Source organism: Ranitomeya imitator, chromosome 3, assembly GCF_032444005.1.
Source record: "Ranitomeya imitator isolate aRanImi1 chromosome 3, aRanImi1.pri, whole genome shotgun sequence".
Taxonomy (NCBI): Eukaryota; Metazoa; Chordata; class Amphibia; order Anura; family Dendrobatidae; genus Ranitomeya; species Ranitomeya imitator.
Window position 1 is genome coordinate 307,244,825 of NC_091284.1, and position 21,432 is coordinate 307,266,256.

General features: G+C 45.8%; 2 protein-coding genes across 4 annotated transcripts in view; both read right to left on the reverse strand.

Annotated features, from left to right (window-relative positions):
- Window positions 1-21,432, reverse strand: part of LOC138671618 (uncharacterized) — a 109,752-nt gene that overhangs the window by 66,625 nt on the left and 21,695 nt on the right. The window lies entirely within an intron of this gene.
- On the reverse strand, window positions 7,553-17,045 carry LOC138669819 (mucin-13-like). 3 transcript variants are annotated; one of them, XM_069756592.1, is made up of 6 exons: window positions 11,868-15,358; window positions 11,717-11,777; window positions 11,565-11,636; window positions 11,167-11,359; window positions 9,133-9,289; window positions 7,553-9,013 (listed from the first exon to the last, which is right to left on the reverse strand). In XM_069756592.1, the coding sequence occupies exon 6, from the start codon at window positions 8,796-8,798 to the stop codon at window positions 7,710-7,712; it is 1,089 nt and encodes a 362-aa protein (XP_069612693.1). In that variant the 5' UTR covers window positions 8,799-9,013; window positions 9,133-9,289; window positions 11,167-11,359; window positions 11,565-11,636; window positions 11,717-11,777; window positions 11,868-15,358; the 3' UTR covers window positions 7,553-7,709. The 3 variants fall into 3 exon arrangements, with proteins under 3 accessions (XP_069612693.1, XP_069612694.1, XP_069612692.1); XM_069756593.1 differs by having other exon boundaries at window positions 11,575-11,777; window positions 11,868-17,045; XM_069756591.1 differs by having other exon boundaries at window positions 11,565-11,777.

A 21,432-nucleotide genomic window follows, 5' to 3' on the forward strand; every position in this document is an offset into this window, starting at 1 on the left:
ATCGGATTCTGAACCACAAAATCTTGAATGTTTTGCACCCTTGCAGTGAGATTATCCATCCAAGAGGACAGAACTTGAATGTCCATATCCACACCTGTATCCTGAACCACCCAGAGGTCTAGGGGAAAAGAAAGGCAAAACACAGTGCAAAGAAAAAAAAATGGTCTCAGAACTTCTCTTATCCCTCTATTGAGATGCATTAATACTTTGGGCCACCTGTACTGTTATGACCTGGTGGTTAGGACAATAATGGACCAGGTGGTAAGAGCACACGGAAAGACCTGATAGTTAATAATTATACAGGACAAGCTCTGGGAGGTGGGAACTCTGCTGACCGCAATCCCTAATCCTATCACACACACTAGAAATAGCCGTGGATTGCTTCTAATGCTCCCTATGCAACTCGTCACAGATGCAAACTCGGCTTCAGGAAAATGGCCGTCGAGATCGCCATCTGCGCACGCGCGGCATCCCGCGGCCATTTTCCTGAAGCCCCGGGAAGCCGAGAAGAACCATCTGCGCACGCACGGCCTCACAAAGATGGCCGCGCCCACCGATAAAGGGCTGAATAGCGCAGATCGCGCTATTTTCCTTGAAGCTGCGCAGTGGATTCGCCACTTGGACATGCGCACACCACTACGCCACCAACGGAGATCTGGGGGAGAAACAGCGCTGTCACCACGCCCATATGACCTGACCAGCGTGAGTGACAGCCCAAAACGGCAACGTTACAAAGGTATTTCGGCAGCATAGGTGGGGAATAAAGGCTCCAAAATACACTAATGTAAAGCCCAGCTCTGCCCCTATTTAACGCTATTTTTAGCTCTTCTTGAAAAAACGGGGTGACAGGTTCCCTTTAATGTGAAATTTTATGAATTGAATTTACCAAATGGCTGCAATGAAACAGAGTGAAAAAAGGGGTCTGCATACTTTCCGTACCCACTGTATATAATGCTTACGTCAATGAACATGAGAGGGTCACGAAAAAAAAAAACACAGTCATGCCAGCCCTGATGTCACCTGAATTAACAAGGTCCGTGTCAGATATTGAGGAACCAGGACAATCTGATGATAAATGGGCTACTGGAACAAATCATACATGAACAAGGCAGGAACCTGGATCGGATGAAATGCTACAACAGCAGACCGAACAAGAGAGGATATCTGAGGAAACGATGGATACAAGATCTGCATGTCCATTGACTGGGAAACAACTAGTCACTCAGTGTTTCAATGTCACAAAAATAAGCTATTATCACAATATGAGAAGGATCAACTGCACCTGCACCTCACATCCACACCACAACATGTGCAACCTCCTGAAAATTTTCTACCAACCCTACAATTGAAGAGTACTGCAGCTGACCTGAAACAGAAAATCATAGAAAAACTAAATACCATCAGCCCCAGAGACAAAGGCACAACAAATAAATACCATCAAGCAGAATGCTAGAAGATGCCAACAGATGCCAATATAGCCCTTGCATCAATACCTACCACCACCATAACAAGCTAATAAACTGATCTATGCTACTGCCACAGTAATCCTGGAAATGCTTGGCTCAGGGCCGTATTTGCCACTAGGCACTTGAGGGCGTGCCTAGGGCGGCACAATGTGGGGGGGGCCACCTGAGCAAGGTTTTTTTTCTTTTTTTTATAAAGACTGGGCCGGGGTCACCTTAAACCCAGCCCCCCTGCCCGCTTGCCTCCCTGAAGACATCATACAGTATGAATCATACTGTATGAGTCATACTCACCTACTCCAGCGATGCCTGGTCTGGTCTCAGCGATGGCAGCTAGTGCTGTGTGAGCAGTCATGTGGTACCGCTCATTAAGGTGATGAATATGGACGCATATTCATGACCTTAATGAGCGGTACCACGTGACCGCTCACGCAGGCAGAAGGTGCTGCGCCGGCCGCCGGGACAGAGGTGGAGTATTCCGTTCTGCACGGGCAGTGGAAAAGGTGAGTATGACTGTATTATGACAGCCAGGGAGGACGGGGGGAGGATGAAGGAGGATGGGGAGCCGAGCCATACAAGATGGGAGCGGCGGGGAGCCGATGAGCCATGCATGGAGGGGGCCAGGGGGGAGAGATGAGCCCTGCAAGATGGGAGCGGCGGGGAGCAGATGAGCCATGCATGGAGGGGGCCAGGGGGGAGAGATGAACCCTGCAAGATGGGAGCTGATGAGCTATGCATACAGGGGGGAGATGAGCCAGAGCCACCCATGCATACAGGGAGGAGATGAGCCATGCATACAGGTAGGGGGGAGATGACTGAGCCACCCATGCATACAGGGAGGGGGAGATGAGCAACCCATGCATACATGAGGGGGGAGATGAGCCATGCATACAGGAGGGGGGAGTCAGGAGAGATGAGCCATGCATGATGGGAGGAGGGGGAGACGAGCCATGCATACAGGGAGGAGGGGGAGATGAGCCATGCATACAGGGAGGAGGGGGAGATGAGCCATGCATACAGCATGGGAGGGGGAGATGAGCCATGCATACAGGGAGGGGGGAGATATGAGCCATGCATGATGGGAGCAGGGAGCCGATGAGCCATGCATACAGGATGGGGGGTGGGCCATTATACAGTATGCATGGAGCATCATATGTGGCTGTTATACAGTATGGAGAATCATGTGGCCATTATACAGTATGGAGCATCATGTGTGGACATTATACAGTATGGAGCACTGTGTGGCCATTATACAGTATGGAGCATCATGTGTGGTCATTATGCAGTATGGAGCATCATGTGGGGCCATTATACACTATTGAGCATCATGTGTGGCCATTATACACTATGGATCATCATGTGTGGCACCGACCATTATACAGTATGGAGCACTGTGTGGCCATTATACAGTATGGAGCACTGTGTGCCATTATACAGTATGGAGCATCATGTGTGGCTATTATACAGTATTGAGCATCATGTGTGGCTTTATACCGTATGGAGCATCATGTGGGGCCATTATACAGTATTGAGCATCATGTGTGGCCATTATACAGTATTGAGCATCATGTGTGGCCATTATACAGTATTGAGCATCATGTGTGGCATTATACAGTATGGAGCATCATGTTGGGCTATTATACAGTATTGAGCATCATGTGTGGCCATTATACAGTATGGAGCATCATGTGTGGCCATTATACAGTATTGAGCATCATGTGTGGAATTACACAGTATGGAGCATCATGTGGAGCTATTATACAGTATGGAGCATCATGTGAGGCCATTATACAGTATGGAGCATCATGTGTGGCCATTATTCAGTATTGAGCATCATGTGTGGCATTATACAGTATGGAGCATCATGTGTGGCATTATAAAGTATGGAGCATCATGTGGGGCCATTACACAGTATGGAGCATCATGTGGGGCCACTATACAGTATGGAGCATCATGTGTGGCCATTTTTTTTGTTTATAATTATTGTTTATGAAACAGTGTGATCAGCAGTGCTAAATGGGTGTGGTTGGGACATGGATATAGGTGTGACTCATTGTGAAATGGGTGTGGTCAGAGGCGTGGCCTAAAATGTGCAGCGGCGCGCTATGCACGCCGCAAAACTTAAACCTCTTTTGCCTCCTTCAAAAGTTGGGAGGTATGGTACCACATTTGCCAGATCACAGCAAGTGCTGCAAATCCCATAGGGAATGAATGAGGCCAAACGCAGTGTTGCCATAAGGCTAGTTTCAGATTTGCGTTAGAATCCACAGCGTTTAATCTGCATCCATAAGTGCAGGAAAAAATGCATATAAACACGTACAAACGCGGCGTTTTTTAGACGCATGCGTGAACACATGCGGTTAAAAAAAAGCAGCATTTGCACGCTTTTCTATGCATTTTTTCCTGCGTTTGCGTTTTTAGTGCGCATGGTGACAAATTTTACAGGAGAAAAATCTAGATAACCAGACACCGCCAATGTGACTACAGACGGTTGTGTATTATGGGATATCTTTATACAGACCCTTGAACAGCTGAAATCTTCACATTCTGCTCCTGTATCCTGTGTCATGATGGATCTTCGCATGGAGAGCTTTTATTTCAACCTGGATGTAAGCATCAAGCTGTTTCTTGCCTGTGCGTTTGCTTGGGAGCAAGACAGAAATCGCGAAATATGGAGGAGACGTCGTAGGCGTTTTTGGAAACACCCCATTATTAAATTACGTGAGAGACGTGGAGCCTATCACACGCTGTATGGCGAGCTTAATGCCAACCCGGACAAATTCCCGGAATATACAAGGATGTCGAAAGACTTGTTCCGGGATTTGCTTGCTCGTGTCCAAGGAGCCATCCGGAGACAGGACACCCAGCTCCGTAGAGCGATTCCACCAGAGGAACGTCTGCTGTTTACATTAAGATACGTAACAAATCTAAACCAATGCCAGTGCTAATTTTGGGTGTTCTGACATGTTTTTTTTTTTTTGGTATTTTCCTTTATGTCTTTAGCATGACAACACCATAAATAGAATTGATTGTAATTGTTTTTTATTTATTTTTTCTTCCAGATTTCTGGCAACCGGAGAGAGTTTATCATCCCTCCACTTCCAATACCGGCTTGGACTATCCACCCTGTCCGCAATAGTTGCGGACACCTGCCGGGCTTTGTGGAATGTACTCCGGGATGAGTTTATACCCCTACCCACCTTGGACATGTGGATTGGAATTGCGGAAAAATTCTGGAGTGTGTGTGATTTCCCCCAAATGTTTGGGAGCGGTGGATGGAAAGCACATCCGCATTATCAAACCAGCCAGAACAGGATCGGAGTACTTCAATTATAAAAAATATTTTTCTGTTGTGCTCATGACAATAGTCGTTGCGGACTGTCGCCTCATCGCCGTGGACATTGGAGCTTTTGGCCGTGGCAACGATTCCCAGACTTTTAAGAACTCTGATATGGGCCGCCGTGTGTATGGCAAAAATTTTAATTTTCCACGGCCACGACCTCTCCCCAACACTCAAAGTCCACCGATGCCATTTGTTATGGTTGGTGATGAGGCCTTTCAGATGTGTGAAAACCTACTGAAGCCATATTCCAGTCGGGACTTGAACCACACTAAAAGGATTTTTAACTACAGACTGACCAGGGCCCGAAGAATAGTAGAGTGTACCTTTGGTATTCTAGTCTCAAAATGCCGCATTCTTGCATCAGCCATTAATCTAAAAATGGAGACAGTCGACGAGGTGGTCAAAGCCTGTGTGGTTCTGCACAATTACATAATGGCTAAGGAGCGGCCCAACACTGAATTGGATGAACCAGTTGCACACCTATTGCCTGATTACCAGCATCACCCACTGCGGTCAACAGCTGAAGTTGGCCACATGCAGGACCAATTTGCTGCCTTTTTTGATTCGGATATTGGACGTGTGTCATGACAGGACAATGTTGTGTAAATGCATGTAGAAAAGCTGCGGAGACACCATCACGTGTTTCTCAACGCAGTGATCCAGAACACTACCCCCATCCCTTATGGGAAATATGCAAATGCACGTAGAAAAGCTGCGGAGACACCATCACGTGTTTCTCAACGCAAGCATAGCCAGTTTCCTACTCCACACTGATGAGGGGCAAATACCCCAAAATAGCTGTCTGTGGATGGATACCATGTTTGGCATAGGTGGTTTTCCCTTTTGGGTTGCTGCCCTTCCCGTGGTTGTTCCTTCCCGGTGAAAGACCTGGCTATTTACTGCTTGCGTTGAGAAACACGTGATGGTGTCTCCGCAGCTTTTCTACATGCATTTGCATATTTCCCATAAGAGATGGGGGCAGTGTTCTGGATCACTGCGTTTAGAAACACGTGATGGTGTCTCCGCGGTGTTGGATGTTTTGATCTCCCCGAGGTCATTCATCCTTATGTTTATAATGTTGTGTAAATGTCCTGTTGTGATTTTATCTGTACCAGTTATTTTCTTAAATGTTACTAATATTTCTCGTTAAAAAACTTTATGTTTTGGTGTCTTGACCCTGTCTCCTATGTATTTCCTCTACAAACCAAGGCTATCCTCACACTAGCAGTATTTGGTCTGTATTTAATATCAGTATTTGTAATCCAAAACCAGGAGTGGGTGATAAAGGCTGAGGTGCTAGATATGTTAATATTACAATTTTCCTCTAATTGTTCCACTCCTTGTTTTGGCTTACAAATACTGATATAAAATACTGACCACATACTGCTAGTGTGACAACAGCCATGTTGTTTTAGTGGTGAGGTTGTTGACGTCATTGCGTCCTGATTCTGTTCTGCAGTATTCATTGGACACAGACTGAAGAGACAATGGCTGTCATACAAAACAGATCTATACTCATCAAGTCAGGTGTCAGAAATAATGAATTCATGATGCACATATAACAGCCTCATGAATTCACTATTTCTGAGACGTGTCCAGGAGAGCATAGATATGACGTGTATGACCGCCATCGTCCCTTCACTTTGTGAAAAATAGATTACGTTCACAAAAGAGAAAATGGAGGTTATACAAGGCAGTTCTCTACTCACCAGGTCAGGTGTCCTAACTAATGAGTTTTTGGACACCTGACCTGTTGAGTATAGTTCTGCATTGTATTTCCCCCATTTTCTCTTCAGTCTGCAACACTAGTCACAGACTAAGCAGAAAGAAGAGATTATGGAGATAATAAGTATTAATTTTGTGGCCAACCTCATATCTCTATACTAAAGACACACAAAGCTGCAGTATTTTACCTGCTAACTACTGGAGCTATGATGTGTGTTGTGAATTCTGCTCTTGGGTTCCCTCCAGTGGTTGTAGGTGGGAATGCAGTTGTCTCTGAGTCACAGTCCTGGCCAGGTGTATCTGCTGATTGCGGTTCTGGCTGGGATATTTAGGTGTGCAGGATTCATTAGTCCTTGCCAGTTGTCAATGTTTCTTCTGAAGTGTTGGTTCACTTTCTGGCTTCTCCTGCTTCGCTGCCAATTCAGCAAAGATAAGTGTCTGGTTTTTGTTTCTGTGGCACACATGCAGTGTACTTATATTCTGTGTTATTCTGTTGTTTTTCTCTTGTCCAGCTTAGACTGTGTCAGTGTTTTCTCAGGCTTGTTGGATTCTCTGGAGATGCAGATATACGCTCCACATCTTTAGTTAGATTGTGGAGTTTTTGTATTTTCTGCCGTGGATATTTTTGGAAGGATTTTTAATACTGACTGCTTAGTATCCTGTCCTATCCTTTCCTATTTAGCTAGTGTGTGCCTCATTTGCTCAATCCTGTTTCTTTCCTGCGTGTGTCTTTTCCTCTACTACTCACAGTCAATATTTATGGGGGGCTGCCTATTCTTTGGGGTTTCTGCTCTGAGGCAAGGTAGATATTCCTATTTCCATCTATATGGGTATTTAGTCCTCCGGCTGTGTCGAGGTGTCTAGGTTTTGTTAGGCACACCCCACGGCTACTTCTAGTTGTGGTGATAAGATCAGGGTTTGCGGTCAGTATAGTTACCACCTACTCCAGTTAAAGTTTTCATGCTGCTCCAAGGTCACCTGATCAGAACAGATGTGGCCAAAAAATTAAGTGTTCGGCGCACAGTGTGTGTTGACGGCGGCGAAATACACAATTAAACCACACATAATTGGGGGCAAAAAACAATATTATTTATTTTGTTATACACAAACTTTTTATTTAACTGCGCCTGCTTGGGGTAGAGTTATGGAAACGGGGGGTGTGAAGCTGTGAGGCCTGGCTAAGTGTGGACGACGCAGGGGTGGTAGGAGAAGGGCAATGAAACTTGTGGGGTCTGGTAGTTCGGGATAGGGCTTGACACATGAGAGGCCTGAGACGCACTGGAAGGGTGAGACAAACCTGACATTACAGACACACTGGGAGGTGAGGGGGGAGGAATACTAATAGTACGCTGTTTTTTATTTTTTCTCCCTTTCTGGGATCGCCGAGTTCTGGGTAGCCTCGGTGGGCTCATATGTCGTGGCATGGTCGTGATTGATGACCTGTCAGGGTCCGGCTGCACTGTGCCAGAGTCTATAGTGCTCGTAGAGAATGCAGCCATGCCAGAGTCCATAGTGCTCGTAGATCGTGCAGCCATGCCAGAGTCCATAGTGCTCATAGAGCGTGCAGCCATGCCAGAGTCCATAGTGCTCATAGAGCATGCAGCCATGCCAGAGTCCATAGTGCTCATAGAGCGGAAAGCCATGCCAGAGTCCATAGCGCTTGTAGAGCGGAAGGCCATGCCATAGTCCTGCTGCATCGTGGTGGTGGCGGTACGGAAGGCCATGCCAGGGTCCTGCTGCTGCATCGTGGTGGTGGCGGTACGGAAGGCCATGCCAGGGTCCTGCTGCTGCATCATGGTGTCAGTGGAGGAGGTCCAAGAAGGAGCAACGGTTGTCATGGTGGTGGTGGTGGGCTGTCCTACAGCACTCGGCATGGTGGTGGTGCTGTACTGGTGTCCGGCAATGCTAGGAATAGAGGTGGCCATGCAGTGGTATGCAGCAGAGGTCGGCATTGAGGTTAATCGTGACAGTGAAGGCACAGGTGGATATGCCGCCACTGTCTGCTGGAAATACCGACTCTGCTGCATAGCCTGCACGTAAGCAATATTGCAGGCCTGCATGACACTAAGCTGGAGATCAGGAGTAAGGTGTTCCGACATGCCCTGCTCAATTTGATTAAATAAATGATGAGCTGGCCTCTGGGGGTCGGCTTTTACTTGGTCAAGGCTTTTGGTGACCTTCATGTGGATAAGGGAAATAGTCATTCGGTCACCCAAAGCCTTGAGTCCTTCGTGAAAAACAGAGCTCAAGTGCAAAAACTCGGGCATGAGGGACCTGTCCGATGCCCGCTGCCGGGAGGAGCCCAAAAAAAAAAAAAAGGGGCAGAGGACTGGGAAAGGGGAACACTTGATGGACTTCTTCCTGGTCTCCAGGTAGTGTGGCAGGCCCACTTGCTGCAGCGCTGCACGATGGCTGGGACGGGTCCATGGCTGTCTGATGAAGGACAGCTCCAAAACCTGGGCCAACAGTGCTGCTCCATGTACTGTGAAAAAAGGAAAAAAAAATTAATACCAAAAATTAACCAGACGCCAAATCCTGTGGAATAGAAACATACAGATTATGGCAATATAACACAACCTAATGCACGGGAGAAATACTTACGTTCTCTGTGCAGGGACCGGTCTTAAAAATGCCAGAACGCGATGTTATTTGTATTTTCGGATCCTGGCTCCTGAACCACTGGGATCACGGCTCTCTTGACGCAGGTCCTTGTTAAAGCGGTCCTTCATCGAACGCCAACGTGTTTTGACTTTCTGCACTGTTGAAAAAACAAAAAATTATGGTTACACAATGTCCTTTTGGCCATGCTCACACAACTGTGTGTGATGAGAGAAACTCCTGAGAGTTCTCTCATCACAATACTCCTGGTATTCACGGTGGAAAATGAAATGCTAGGTGAAATCCCAAGAAACAATGAAAACCCTATATCAAGGGTCACCAATCTAACCCAAGAAGAGGTGCGAAACCGGCTAAATAAGATTAAAATAGATAAATCTCCGGGTCCGGATGGCATACACCCACGAGTACTAAGAGAACTAAGTAATGTAATAGATAAACCATTATTTCTTATTTTTAGGGACTCTATAGCGACAGGGTCTGTTCCGCAGGACTGGCGCATAGCAAATGTGGTGCCAATATTCAAAAAGGGCTCTAAAAGTGAACCTGGAAATTATAGGCCAGTAAGTCTAACCTCTATTGTTGGTAAAATATTTGAAGGGTTTCTGAGGGATGCTATTCTGGATTATCTCAATGAGAATAACTGTTTAACTCCATATCAGCATGGGTTTATGAGAAATGGCTCCTGTCAAACCAATCTAATCAGTTTTTATGAAGAGGTAAGCTATAGGCTGGACCACGGCGAGTCATTGGACGTGGTATATCTCGATTTTTCCAAAGCGTTTGATACCGTGCCGCACAAGAGGTTGGTACACAAAATGAGAATGCTTGGTCTGGGGGAAAATGTGTGTAAATGGGTTAGTAACTGGCTTAGTGATAGAAAGCAAAGGGTGGTTATAAATGGTATAGTCTCTAACTGGGTTGCTGTGACCAGTGGGGTACCGCAGGGATCAGTATTGGGACCTGTTCTCTTCAACATATTTATTAATGATCTGGTAGAAGGTTTACACAGTAAAATATCGATATTTGCAGATGATACAAAACTATGTAAAGCAGTTAATACAAGAGAAGATAGTATTCTGCTACAGATGGATCTGGATAAGTTGGAAACTTGGGCTGAAAGGTGGCAGATGAGGTTTAACAATGATAAATGTAAGGTTATACACATGGGAAGACGGAATCAATATCACCATTACACACTGAATGGGAAACCACTGGGTAAATCTGACAGGGAGAAGGACTTGGGGATCCTAGTTAATGATAAACTTACCTGGAGCAGCCAGTGCCAGGCAGCAGCTGCCAAGGCAAACAGGATCATGGGGTGCATTAAAAGAGGTCTGGCTACACATGATGAGAGCATTATACTGCCTCTGTACAAATCCCTAGTTAGACCGCACATGGAGTACTGTGTCCAGTTTTGGGCACCGGTGCTCAGGAAGGATATAATGGAACTAGAGAGAGTACAAAGGAGGGCAACAAAATTAATAAAGGGGATGGGAGAACTACAATACCCAGATAGATTAGCGAAATTAGGATTATTTAGTCTAGAAAAAAGACGACTGAGGGGCGATCTAATAACCATGTATAAGTATATAAGGGGACAATACAAATATCTCGCTGAGGATCTGTTTATACCAAGGAAGGTGACGGGCACAAGGGGGCATTCTTTGCGTCTGGAGGAGAGAAGGTTTTTCCACCAACATAGAAGAGGATTCTTTACTGTTAGGGCAGTGAGAATCTGGAATTGCTTGCCTGAGGAGGTGGTGATGGCGAACTCAGTCGAGGGGTTCAAGAGAGGCCTGGATGTCTTCCTGGAGCAGAACAATATTGTATCATACAATTATTAGGTTCTGTAGAAGGACGTAGATCTGGGGATTTATTATGATGGAATATAGGCTGAACTAGATGGACAAATGTCTTTTTTCGGCCTTACTAACTATGTTACTATGTTACTATGTTACACATAGTTGTGTGAGCACGGCCAAGGTCTCTGCTGCTTCACTGCATCGCAATACTTACAAAATGCATTTCGGACCCGCGTAGGGGCATTGTCCCAGCCATCCCACATCGCTTTGGCCACCTCATTCCATAGGCGCCGGATCGTCACATTGTCCGAGTGCTGTGGAACCCGGGTGTCCCACAACGGGACTCGCTCCTGGACCAGGGAGATGAGGAGGTCATTTTCTATGAGGTCTTCATCCCGTTCTGGAACCTAAAAATTAAATAAAGACATTAATGTTGGATACATTAACATAAGGAAAAGAAAGAAAGCAGAGGATGAGAAGTGGCATGAATAAGGAAATTCAAGATACAAAAGGAGTCCAGAAGAAAAATGTAAAGAAAGAGGAAAGGAAAGAAAGGAAGATTCAAGAATACTAAAGTGAGGATATAGTAAACAGTCAGCCTTGTATACGTACACGCTGCCACCTTGCCACCCGACCGTGACTCCGCTGCTCTTGCCCAGCCTCTGCCGCAGTAGAAGAAGGGCTCTAAAGAAATGAAAAAAAAAACTGTCATATGTGTAGATGTGACAGTGAATACTTACCTATCTGACGAGCCGAGTACTCACTTCACTGACATGTCCGACTTCAGAAGGCCCTGGACCTTGCTAATCATCAGAAGAAGACATTCTGATGCATGCAAAAAGAAAGAAATGGAAGAAATTAGGACATGTAGAGACAGAAAATAGAAAATAAAGGCATTGGCTAGGATATACTCACATTGTTCTGAGTGTTGATTCCTTCCTATGTCTGCTCTGCTGCATCTGGAAAGCTTCTATGTCTGCTGTTTAGTGACCTGCAACTGTCCACTCCCTCCCTTTATCACCTTGTATATGGGGGGTGGCTTATCAGTGTCTAGACATGTTTTTCTCTGGTGCAATGCATGCGTTCACGAACGCAAGCAAACGCATGTGCTTGCGGCCGCATGCGTTCACATAGACAGCAATGCGTTTTTTTGGCACATTTGTACCACTAACAACCGCATACATTTCTAGGCGGCAAATTGACGCCTCCAAAATTACTACATGTAGCGTTTACCGTGCCAAACCACAGACGACAAAACGACGCATGCATTGTCAAACGCGGCAAAACGCAATCAAACGCAGACACTTGCGTTCCTAATGTTAAATATAGGAATACACAACGCATGCGGATTATTGCGGACGAAATGCTGCGGACATAACCGCAAATGTGAAACCGGCCTTAGTGATCCATTACGCAGCAGATGCCGAAAAACTGCCAGATCTGCTGCAAAAGGCTACTTTCACATCAGCGATTTTTGCCAAAAGTCACTGCCGATAGTGTCATACTCACCAATGGGGAAGGCAGCACTAAAAGTGCCTAGGGCAGCAGAAACTCTAAATACGGCCCTGGCTTAGCTATATAACCAAACAGAACAACAGAAGCACGTGCCCCCTCCCTTAGAAAAGAAGACTGAAGGCAAAGATCAATGAGACACAAAAAGAAAGTAGCCAACTAACAAGTGTGTAAAGATCAAGCTGGACAAGTATAAAGGCCTAACTCCACTTGAAGCCCTAGAATCTGCTAAACAGAGGCTCACAGCACTTGCTGCAAGATTAAGGAGATATACTGGCTAAGAAAATAAGGCTAAGAAAATAAATGCTGTGTTCTTCAAAGAACCATCCAAGGTGTACTCCCAACTGCAAAGCAAAAGCATAGAAGCAGCAACTCCATTAATAGCAGAAACTGAATAATACTGGAAGAATATATGGGATAAGAAAAAACAAAACGAACACCACCAGTGCAAGGAGGCTGCAAGACCTGAAAACGAAACACAGATGTCATCTAGAACAAGAACCAGTGACCATTAAAAAGTAGACATTCAACAGCATGTCAAGAACATTACCTACCGGCTAAAGAAATTAACAGTGGCACATGAATGCCTGGCAAAACAGATGAATCAACTGCTATATTCAGATCATCACCTAGCTTGGCTAACACAAGGATCCACACAATTACCCACCTTTCTCTACCACTTCACCACCTGGCTACTTCATTTCCTTTCTGCTGATATCCCCACTATCATCATGGGTGACTTCAACATCTCCATTGACACTTCCACTTCAGCTGTCTCCTTTGACCTCACTCAATGGTCCTCTGTGGCCACTCACAAAGATGGCCACATGCTGGACCTTATCTTCACCCCCCTCTGTTCCCTAAAGGTACCGTTACACTAAACGATTTACCAACGATCACGACCAGCGATACGACCTGGCTGTGATCGTTGGTAAGTCGTTGTGTGGTCGCTGGGGAGCTGTCACACAGACAGCTCTCTCCAGCGACCAACGATCAGGGGAAAGACTTCGGCATCGTTGAAACGGTCTTCAACGATGCCGAAGTCCCCCTGCAGCACCCGGGTAACCAGGGTAAACATCGGGTTATTAAGCGCAGGGCCGCGCTTAGTAAACCGATATTTACCCTGGTTACCATTGTAAAAGTAAAAAAAAAAAAAAAACACTACATACTCACATTCCGATGTCTGTCACGTCCCCCGGCGTCCACAGGGTTAAAACTGCTTTCGGCTGGAGCGCTTGCATTAGCAGCCCAGAGAAGGGGGAAGAGAAAGAGGACATATCATCCAGGGTGGTTATACTAACTAAAGGGCTTCACTAAGTAGGCTCAAACTTGGGGACTGCCCTTGTTAGGGCGGGAGTCTTATACACGGGGCACGACAGGGAAGATAGCTTCAAACCCTTCCCCCCCACCTATATCTTTTTTCTCCCCCCAATGGAAAAGGTTTATTGGTCTCCGTCCCACGCCGTGCTCTCAATAAGCACAAGAATCTATAACAAGAAGAGAGACAGCAATTGGGTGAGATCATGCCATTTTTCTTGTCTAGTGCACGGTTAACCATGAGCACCAAATTGTTTTTAAAGTACTTCATGATAGTGGTAAAATTTCTTTGACATTACCTTATTTGTGAAAAAAAAACTGAAATTTGGCGAAAATTTAGAAAATTTCACAATTTTCCAACTTTGAATTTTTATGCAATTAAATCACAGAGATATGTCACACAAAATACTTAGTAAGTAACATTTCCCACATGTCTACTTTACATCAGCACAATTTTGGAACCAAAATTTTTTGGGGTTAGGGAGTTATAAGGGTTAAAAGTTGACCAGCAATTTCTCATTTTTCCAACACCATTTCATTTTAGGGACCACATCTCATTTGAAGTCATTTTGAGGGGTCTATATGATAGAAAATACCCAAGTGTGACACCATTCTAAAAACTGCACCCCTCAAGGTGCTCAAAACCACATTCAAGAAGTTTATTAACCCTTCAGGTGTTTCACAGGAATTTTTGGAATGTTTAAATAAAAATGAACATTTAAATTTTTTTCACAAAAAATTTACTTCAGCTCCAATTTGTTTTATTTTACCAAGGGTAACAGGAGAAAATGGACCCCAAACGTTGTTGTACAATTTGTCCTGAGTACGCCGATACCCCATATGTGGAGGTAAACCACTGATTAGGAGCATGACAGAGCTCGGAAGCGAAGAAGCGCCATTTGACTTTTCAATGCAAAATTGACTGGAATTGAGATGGGACGTCATGTTGCGTTTGGAGAGCCACTGATGTGCCTAAACATTGAAACCCCCCACAAGTGACCCCATATTGGAAACTAGACCCCCCAAGGAACCTATCTAGATGTGTTGTGAGAACTTTGAGCCTCCAAGTGTTTCACTACGGTTGATAACGCATAGCCGTGAAAATAAAAATAAAAAATTTCCCCCAAAAATAATTTTTTAGCCCTCAGTTTTGTATTTTCCCGAGGGTAACAGGAGAAATTGGACCCCAAAAGTTGTTGTCCAATTTGTCCTGAGTGCGCTGATACCCCATATGTGGGGGGGAACCATCGTTTGGGCACACGGGAGAGCTCGGAAGGGAAGGAGCACTGTTTTACTTTTTCAACGCAGAATTGGCTGGAATTGAGATCGGACGCCATGTCGCGTTTGGAGAGCCCCTGATGTGCCTAATCAGTAGAAACCCTACAATTATAACTGAAACCCCAATCCAAACACACCCCTGACCCTAATCCCAACGGTAACCCTAACCACACCTCTAACCCAGACACACCCCTAACCCTAATCCCAACCCTATTCCCAACCGAAAATGTAATCCAAACCCTAACCCTAACTTTAGCCCCAACCCTAACTGTAGCCTTAACGCTAGCCCTAACCCTAACCCTAGCCCTAGCCCTAACCCTAGCCCTAATGGGAAAATGGAAATAAATACATTTTTTTAATTTTTCCCTAACTAAGGGGGTGATGAAGGGGGTTTGATTTAGTTTTATAGCGTTTTTTTTTAGCGGATTTTTATGATTGCCAGCCGTCACACACTGAAAGACAATTTTTATTGCAAAAAATATTTTTTGCGTTACCACATTTTGAGAGCTATAATTTTTCCATATTTGAGTCCACAGAGTCATGTGAGGTTTTGTTTTTTGCGGGACGAGTTGACATTTTTATTGGTAACATTTGTGGGCGCGTGACATTTTTTGATCGCTTTTTATTCCGATTTTTGTGACGCAGAATGACCAAAAACCAGCTATTTATGAATATCTTTTATGGGAGGCGTGTATACCGTTCCGTGGTAAAATTGATAAAGCAGTTTTATTCTTCGCGTCAGTACGATTACAGCGGTACCTCATTTATATCTTTTTTTTATGTTTTGGCGCTTTTATACGATAAAAACTATTTTATAGAAAAAATTATTATTTTTGCATCGCTGTATTCTGAGGACTATAACTTTTTTTATTTTTTTGCTGATGATGCTGTATGGCGGCTCGTTTTTTACGGGACAAGATGACGCTTTCAGCAGTACCATGGTTATTTACATCTGTCTTTTTGATCGCGTGTTATTCCACATTTTGTTCGGCGGTATGATAATAAAGCGTTGTTTTTTGCCTCTTTTTTTTTTCTTACGGTGTTTATTGAAGGGGTTAATTAGCGGGACAGTTTTATAGGTTGGGTCGTTACAGACGCGGCGATACTAAATATGTGTACTTTTTATTTAGATAAAGAAATATATTTATGGGAATAATATTTTTTTTTCTTTATTTAGGAATTTTTTTTTTTTTTTTACACATGTGGAAAATTTTTTTTTTACTTTTTTACTTTGTCCCAGGGGGGGACATCACTGATCGCTGATCTGACAGTTTGCACAGCACTCTGTCAGATCACCGATCTGTCTGAGAGCACTGCAGGCTTATCAAGCGCCTGCTCTGAGCAGGCATTTGGTAAGCCACCTCCCTCCCTGCAGGACCCGGATGCCGCAGCCATCTTGGATCCGAGCCTGCTACAGGGAGGGAGGTAAGGAGACCCTTGCAGCAACGCGATCACATCGCGTTGCTGCGGGGGTCTCAGGGAAGCCCGCAGGGAGCCCCCTCCCTGCGCGATTCTTCCCTATACCGCCGGCACACTGCGATCATGTTTGATCGCGGTGTGTCGGGGGTCAATGTGCCGGTGGCGGTCCGTGACCGCTCCTGGGACATAGCGCCGGATGTCAGCTGACACCCGGACGCGATCGGCCGCGCTCCCCCCGTGAGCGAGGCCGATCGCGTATGACGTACTATCCCGTCGGTGGGCATACGGGCCCACCCCAACTCGATGGGATAGTACGTCAGATGTCAGAAAGGGGATAAAGGTTAATAATGGCCCCATAAGATGCTCCATATAGTGCTGCACAAACGTTAATTATGGGCCCATAAGATGCTCCATACAGACACTTGCCCCATACAATGCTCCACAAACGTTAATTATGGCCCCATAAGATGCTCCATAAAGATATTTGCCCCATTTGCTGTTGCTGCGATAAAAAATTAAAAAAAAAAAAAATCACACCTCTCGTTGCTCAGGCCCCCGGCACTTGGAATATTCACCTTTCCACGTTCCGGGGCCGCTCCATCTTCAGCGTCTTCTGCACTGGCGTTCAGGCAGAGGGCGCGCAATAACCACATCACCGCGCCCTCTGACCTGAGCACCACTGCAGAAGACGCTGAAGACGGAGCGGCACCGGAACGAGGAAAGGTGACTATCGCGCAGCGCTCTCCCACCCTATTATACTCTCCTGCTCCTGGCGCGGTCCCTGGTTCCCCGGCGCCGGTAGCTTCTTCCTGTTCTGAGCGGTCACTGTTACCGCTCATTACAGTAATGCTTATGCGGCACCGCCCCTATGGGAGGTGGAGCCGCATATTCATTACAGTAATGAGCGGCACCATGTGACCGCTCAGTACAGGAAGAAGCTGCGGTGCCAGGGAACCAGGGACCTGCAGGGACTGTGCCAGGAGCAGGTGAGTATAATTAGACAGCCCCCGCTCCCCCGCCGACCCCTGGGAATGACTCGAGTCTAAGCCGAGAGGGGGACTTTCAGCCCCAAAAAATGGGCTGAAAATCTCGGCTTATACTCTAGTATATACGGTACTTTTCATCTCTCATATCCTCCATCTCACAACCCTAAACACCTTTCAACTTTTTAAATTCTCTACTCCGTCCCCCAGCACTTCCTCCCTCTCCTCTCATTTCTGCCGAAGACTTTGCCTCTTTCTTTAAGCAGAAGATTGATAACATCAAAGAAAGCTTTGGCCCGCAGCCCCCAATGCCCCTCATCTTAATGGCTCAGCCCTGTTGTCCCAAAACCAGCTTCTCCACCATGACAGAAGATCAGCTCTCCACCCTTCTGTCAAGATCACATCTCCCCACTTGCACGCTCAACCCACTCCTGTCACACCTCATCCCTAACCTCGCCACAGTTTTCATCTCAACCCTTACACACCTCTTCAACCTTTTACTTACAAATGGTTTCTTCCCCTCATCCTTCAAACATGCCTCAATCACACCCAGCCTCAAAAAGCTCTCCCTCGACCCATCCTCTCTGTCTAATGTCTAGCTATCGCCCGATATCACTTTTCCCTTATGCGTCAAAACTACTGGAACAGCATGTCCATCTTGAACTGTCCTCCCACCTCTCTTCCTGCTCCCTCTTTGATCGGTAACAATCTGGCTTACAACCGCATCACTCGACTGAAACTGCCCTAAGTCACCAATGACCTACTAACTGCCAAGAACAAGAGACACTACTCTGTCCTCCTTCTACTGGACCTGTCTTCTGCCTTTGACACTGGGGACCATTCTCTCGTTACAGATTCTCTTGTTCTCTTCGCATCACAGATTTGGACCTATCCTGGATCACATATCTAACAGACCGGACATTTAGTGTCTCTCTCTCCCACATCACCTCCTCACCTCGCCCCCTGTCTGTCGGTGGTCCCCAAGGCTCAGTTATGGGACCTTTACTCTTCTCCAGCTACACCTTCGGCCTGGGACAGTTCATTAAATCCCATGGCTTGCAGTATCATCTCTACGCCAATGACACGCAGATCTACCTATCTGGACCTGACATCACTTCCTTGCTGACCAAAATCCCACAATGTCTATCGGCTATTTCATCTTTCTTTTCTGCTCACTTTTTAAAACTGAACATGGGCAAAACAGAACTCATCTTTCCTCCATCTCTTTCTACCCCTCCAACAGACCTATCCATCAATGCCAATGGTTGCTCACTTTCCCCAGTCACGCATGCTTGGTGCCTCGGGGTGATCCTCGACTCTGCCCTCTCTTCCAAGCCCTTGCCTCCTCCTGCCGACTCCAACTCAAAAATAGTTCCTGGGTCCATACATTCCTTGACCAAGAAACTGCAAAAAAACTCATGCATACCCTCATCATCTCACCCCTCGACTATTTCAACCTCCTACTCACTGGCCTCCCCTCTAGCACCACTCCAATCTATCCTCAACTCTGCTGCTCGACTAATCCACCAGTCTCCCCTTTGTTCCCCAGCCCTCCTCTCTGCCAAGCCCTCCAAAGCTTCCTATTGTCCGGAGGCTCCAGTTTAAAATCCTAACTATGACATACAAAGCCATCCACAACATGTCTCCTCCATAGAGCTGCGACATGGTCTCCCTGTACTTACCTATACGCAACCTTCAATCCTCTCACGATCTCCTTCTCTACTCCACTCTTATCTCTACTTCCCACAACCGTATACAAGACTTCTCCCGTACTCTGCATCTTTCTACCCCAACACAGACTTTCACCTACCACAGAAACCTTCAAAAGGAACCTGGAGACCCACCTCTTCTGAAAAGCCTACAACCTGCAGTGATCCTCAGTCTACTGAACCACCGCACGACCAGCTCTACCCTCTCCTAGTGTATCCTCACCCATCCCTTATAGACTGTGACCCCTCGCGGGCAGGGTCCTCTCTGATTTTATACTTGTGTGTGCGCCTTGTATTGCTCAGGTTTATTTACTTGTCTATATATGCCCTTTTTCACATGTAAAGCGCCATGGAATAAATGGCGCTATAAAAATGAATACCGTATATACTCGAGTATAAGCCGACCCGAGTATAACCCCTAATTTTGACACAAAAAACTGGGAAAACTTAATGACTCGAGCATAAGCCTAGGGTGGAAAATGCAGCAGCTACTGGTAAATTTCAAAAATAAAAATAGATACCAATAAAAGTAAAATGAATTGAGACATCAGTAGGTTAAGTGTTTTTGAATATCCATATTGAATCAGGAGCCCCATATAATGCTCCATACAGTTTATGATGGGCACCATAAGATGCTCCATACAGACATTTGCCCTATATAATGCTCCACAAATGCTGATTATGGCCCCATAAGATGCTCCATAGACATATTTACCCCGTATAATGCTCCACAAATGCTGATTATGGCCCCATAAGATTTTCCATACAGATATTTGCCCCATATAATGCTGCACATGGCCCCATACAGATATTTGCCCCATATAATGCTGCACATGGCCCCATAACATGCTCCATACAGACATTTGCTTCATATGCTGTTGCTGCGATTAAAAAAAAATAATAATGACATACTCACCTCTCAGACCCCCGGCACTTGCTATATTCACCTGCTCAGCGTTCCACCGTCGGCTCCGCTGTGTCTTCCCTGTCCTCTGCACTGACTGTTCAGGTAGAGGGCGGCGCGCACACTAATCGAGTCATTGCGCCCTCTGACCTGAGCGTCACTGCAGAGGATGGGGAAGACGCAGCGGTGGCAGATGGTGGAATATCGCGCACTGCGTTATACTCACCTGCTCCTGGCGCGGTGTCTCTGGTTCTCCGGCGCCAGCAGAGTCTTCCTGTATTGAGTGGTCACATGGTACTGCTCATTACAGTAATGAATATGCGGCTCCACCCCTATGGGAGTGGAGTCGGGTCCATATTCATTACTGTAATAAGCGGTACCATGTGACCTCTCACTACAGGAAGAAGCTGCCGGCGCCGGAGAACCAGGGACACCGCTCCAGGAGCAGGTGAGTATTATTACACAGCTGCCACTCCCCCTCCCCTGACGACCCCTGGGTATGACTTGAGTATAAGCCGAGAGGGGCAATTTCAGCCTAAATAAAAAAAATGGGCTAAAATTCTCGGCTTATACTCGGGTATATACGGTAATAATAATTCCATCCAACTACTGCCCAATAATCTGTCTTACAACAGCATGGAAACTCCTGTCAGGTATAGCCACTAAGCTACAGAACCATATGAATTAGTATATGAACTCAGCTCAGAAAGGCATTGGGTATAACACCTGAGGCTCCAAGCATCAGATGCTTATGGCTAGAGCAGTCGCTCAAGACTCCCAATTAAGACAGATCAACCTCAGCTCAGCCTTGATTGACTATAAGAAAGTCTATGACTCAATGCCACACACAGTGATCTGTGATTGCTTGGTGCTCTACAATGTCAACAGGAAATTAAGAACCTTCCTTAGAAACTCAATGGGTTTTGTTGAGAACAACACTGGAAGTCAACTCAAGACATAGCATTATCAAATGTGGCATACACCAAAGTGATGCACTATTCACTGCGATTGCTATTTTGCATAGGCTTGAACCCCTCAGTCAGATAATTACATAGTCTGGCTATGGTTACAAGTTCAAGAGTGGAAGTACCATTAGGCACCTGCTCTACATGGATGACATCAAGATGTATGTGAAAAATGAAAGATATCGATTCATTAATCCACCTGACAAGGATGTACAGTGAAGACATTAGGATGTCCTTCGGACTGGAGAATTGTGGACAGTTAGTAATAAACAGAGGCAGGTAGTCAAGGCTGATGGAGTGGAATTACCAGCAGGGCATATAGCAGATATAGGGACCGGTTACAAGTATGTAGGCACCTCACAGGGATAAGGTAACCATGATGAAGAGTCAAGG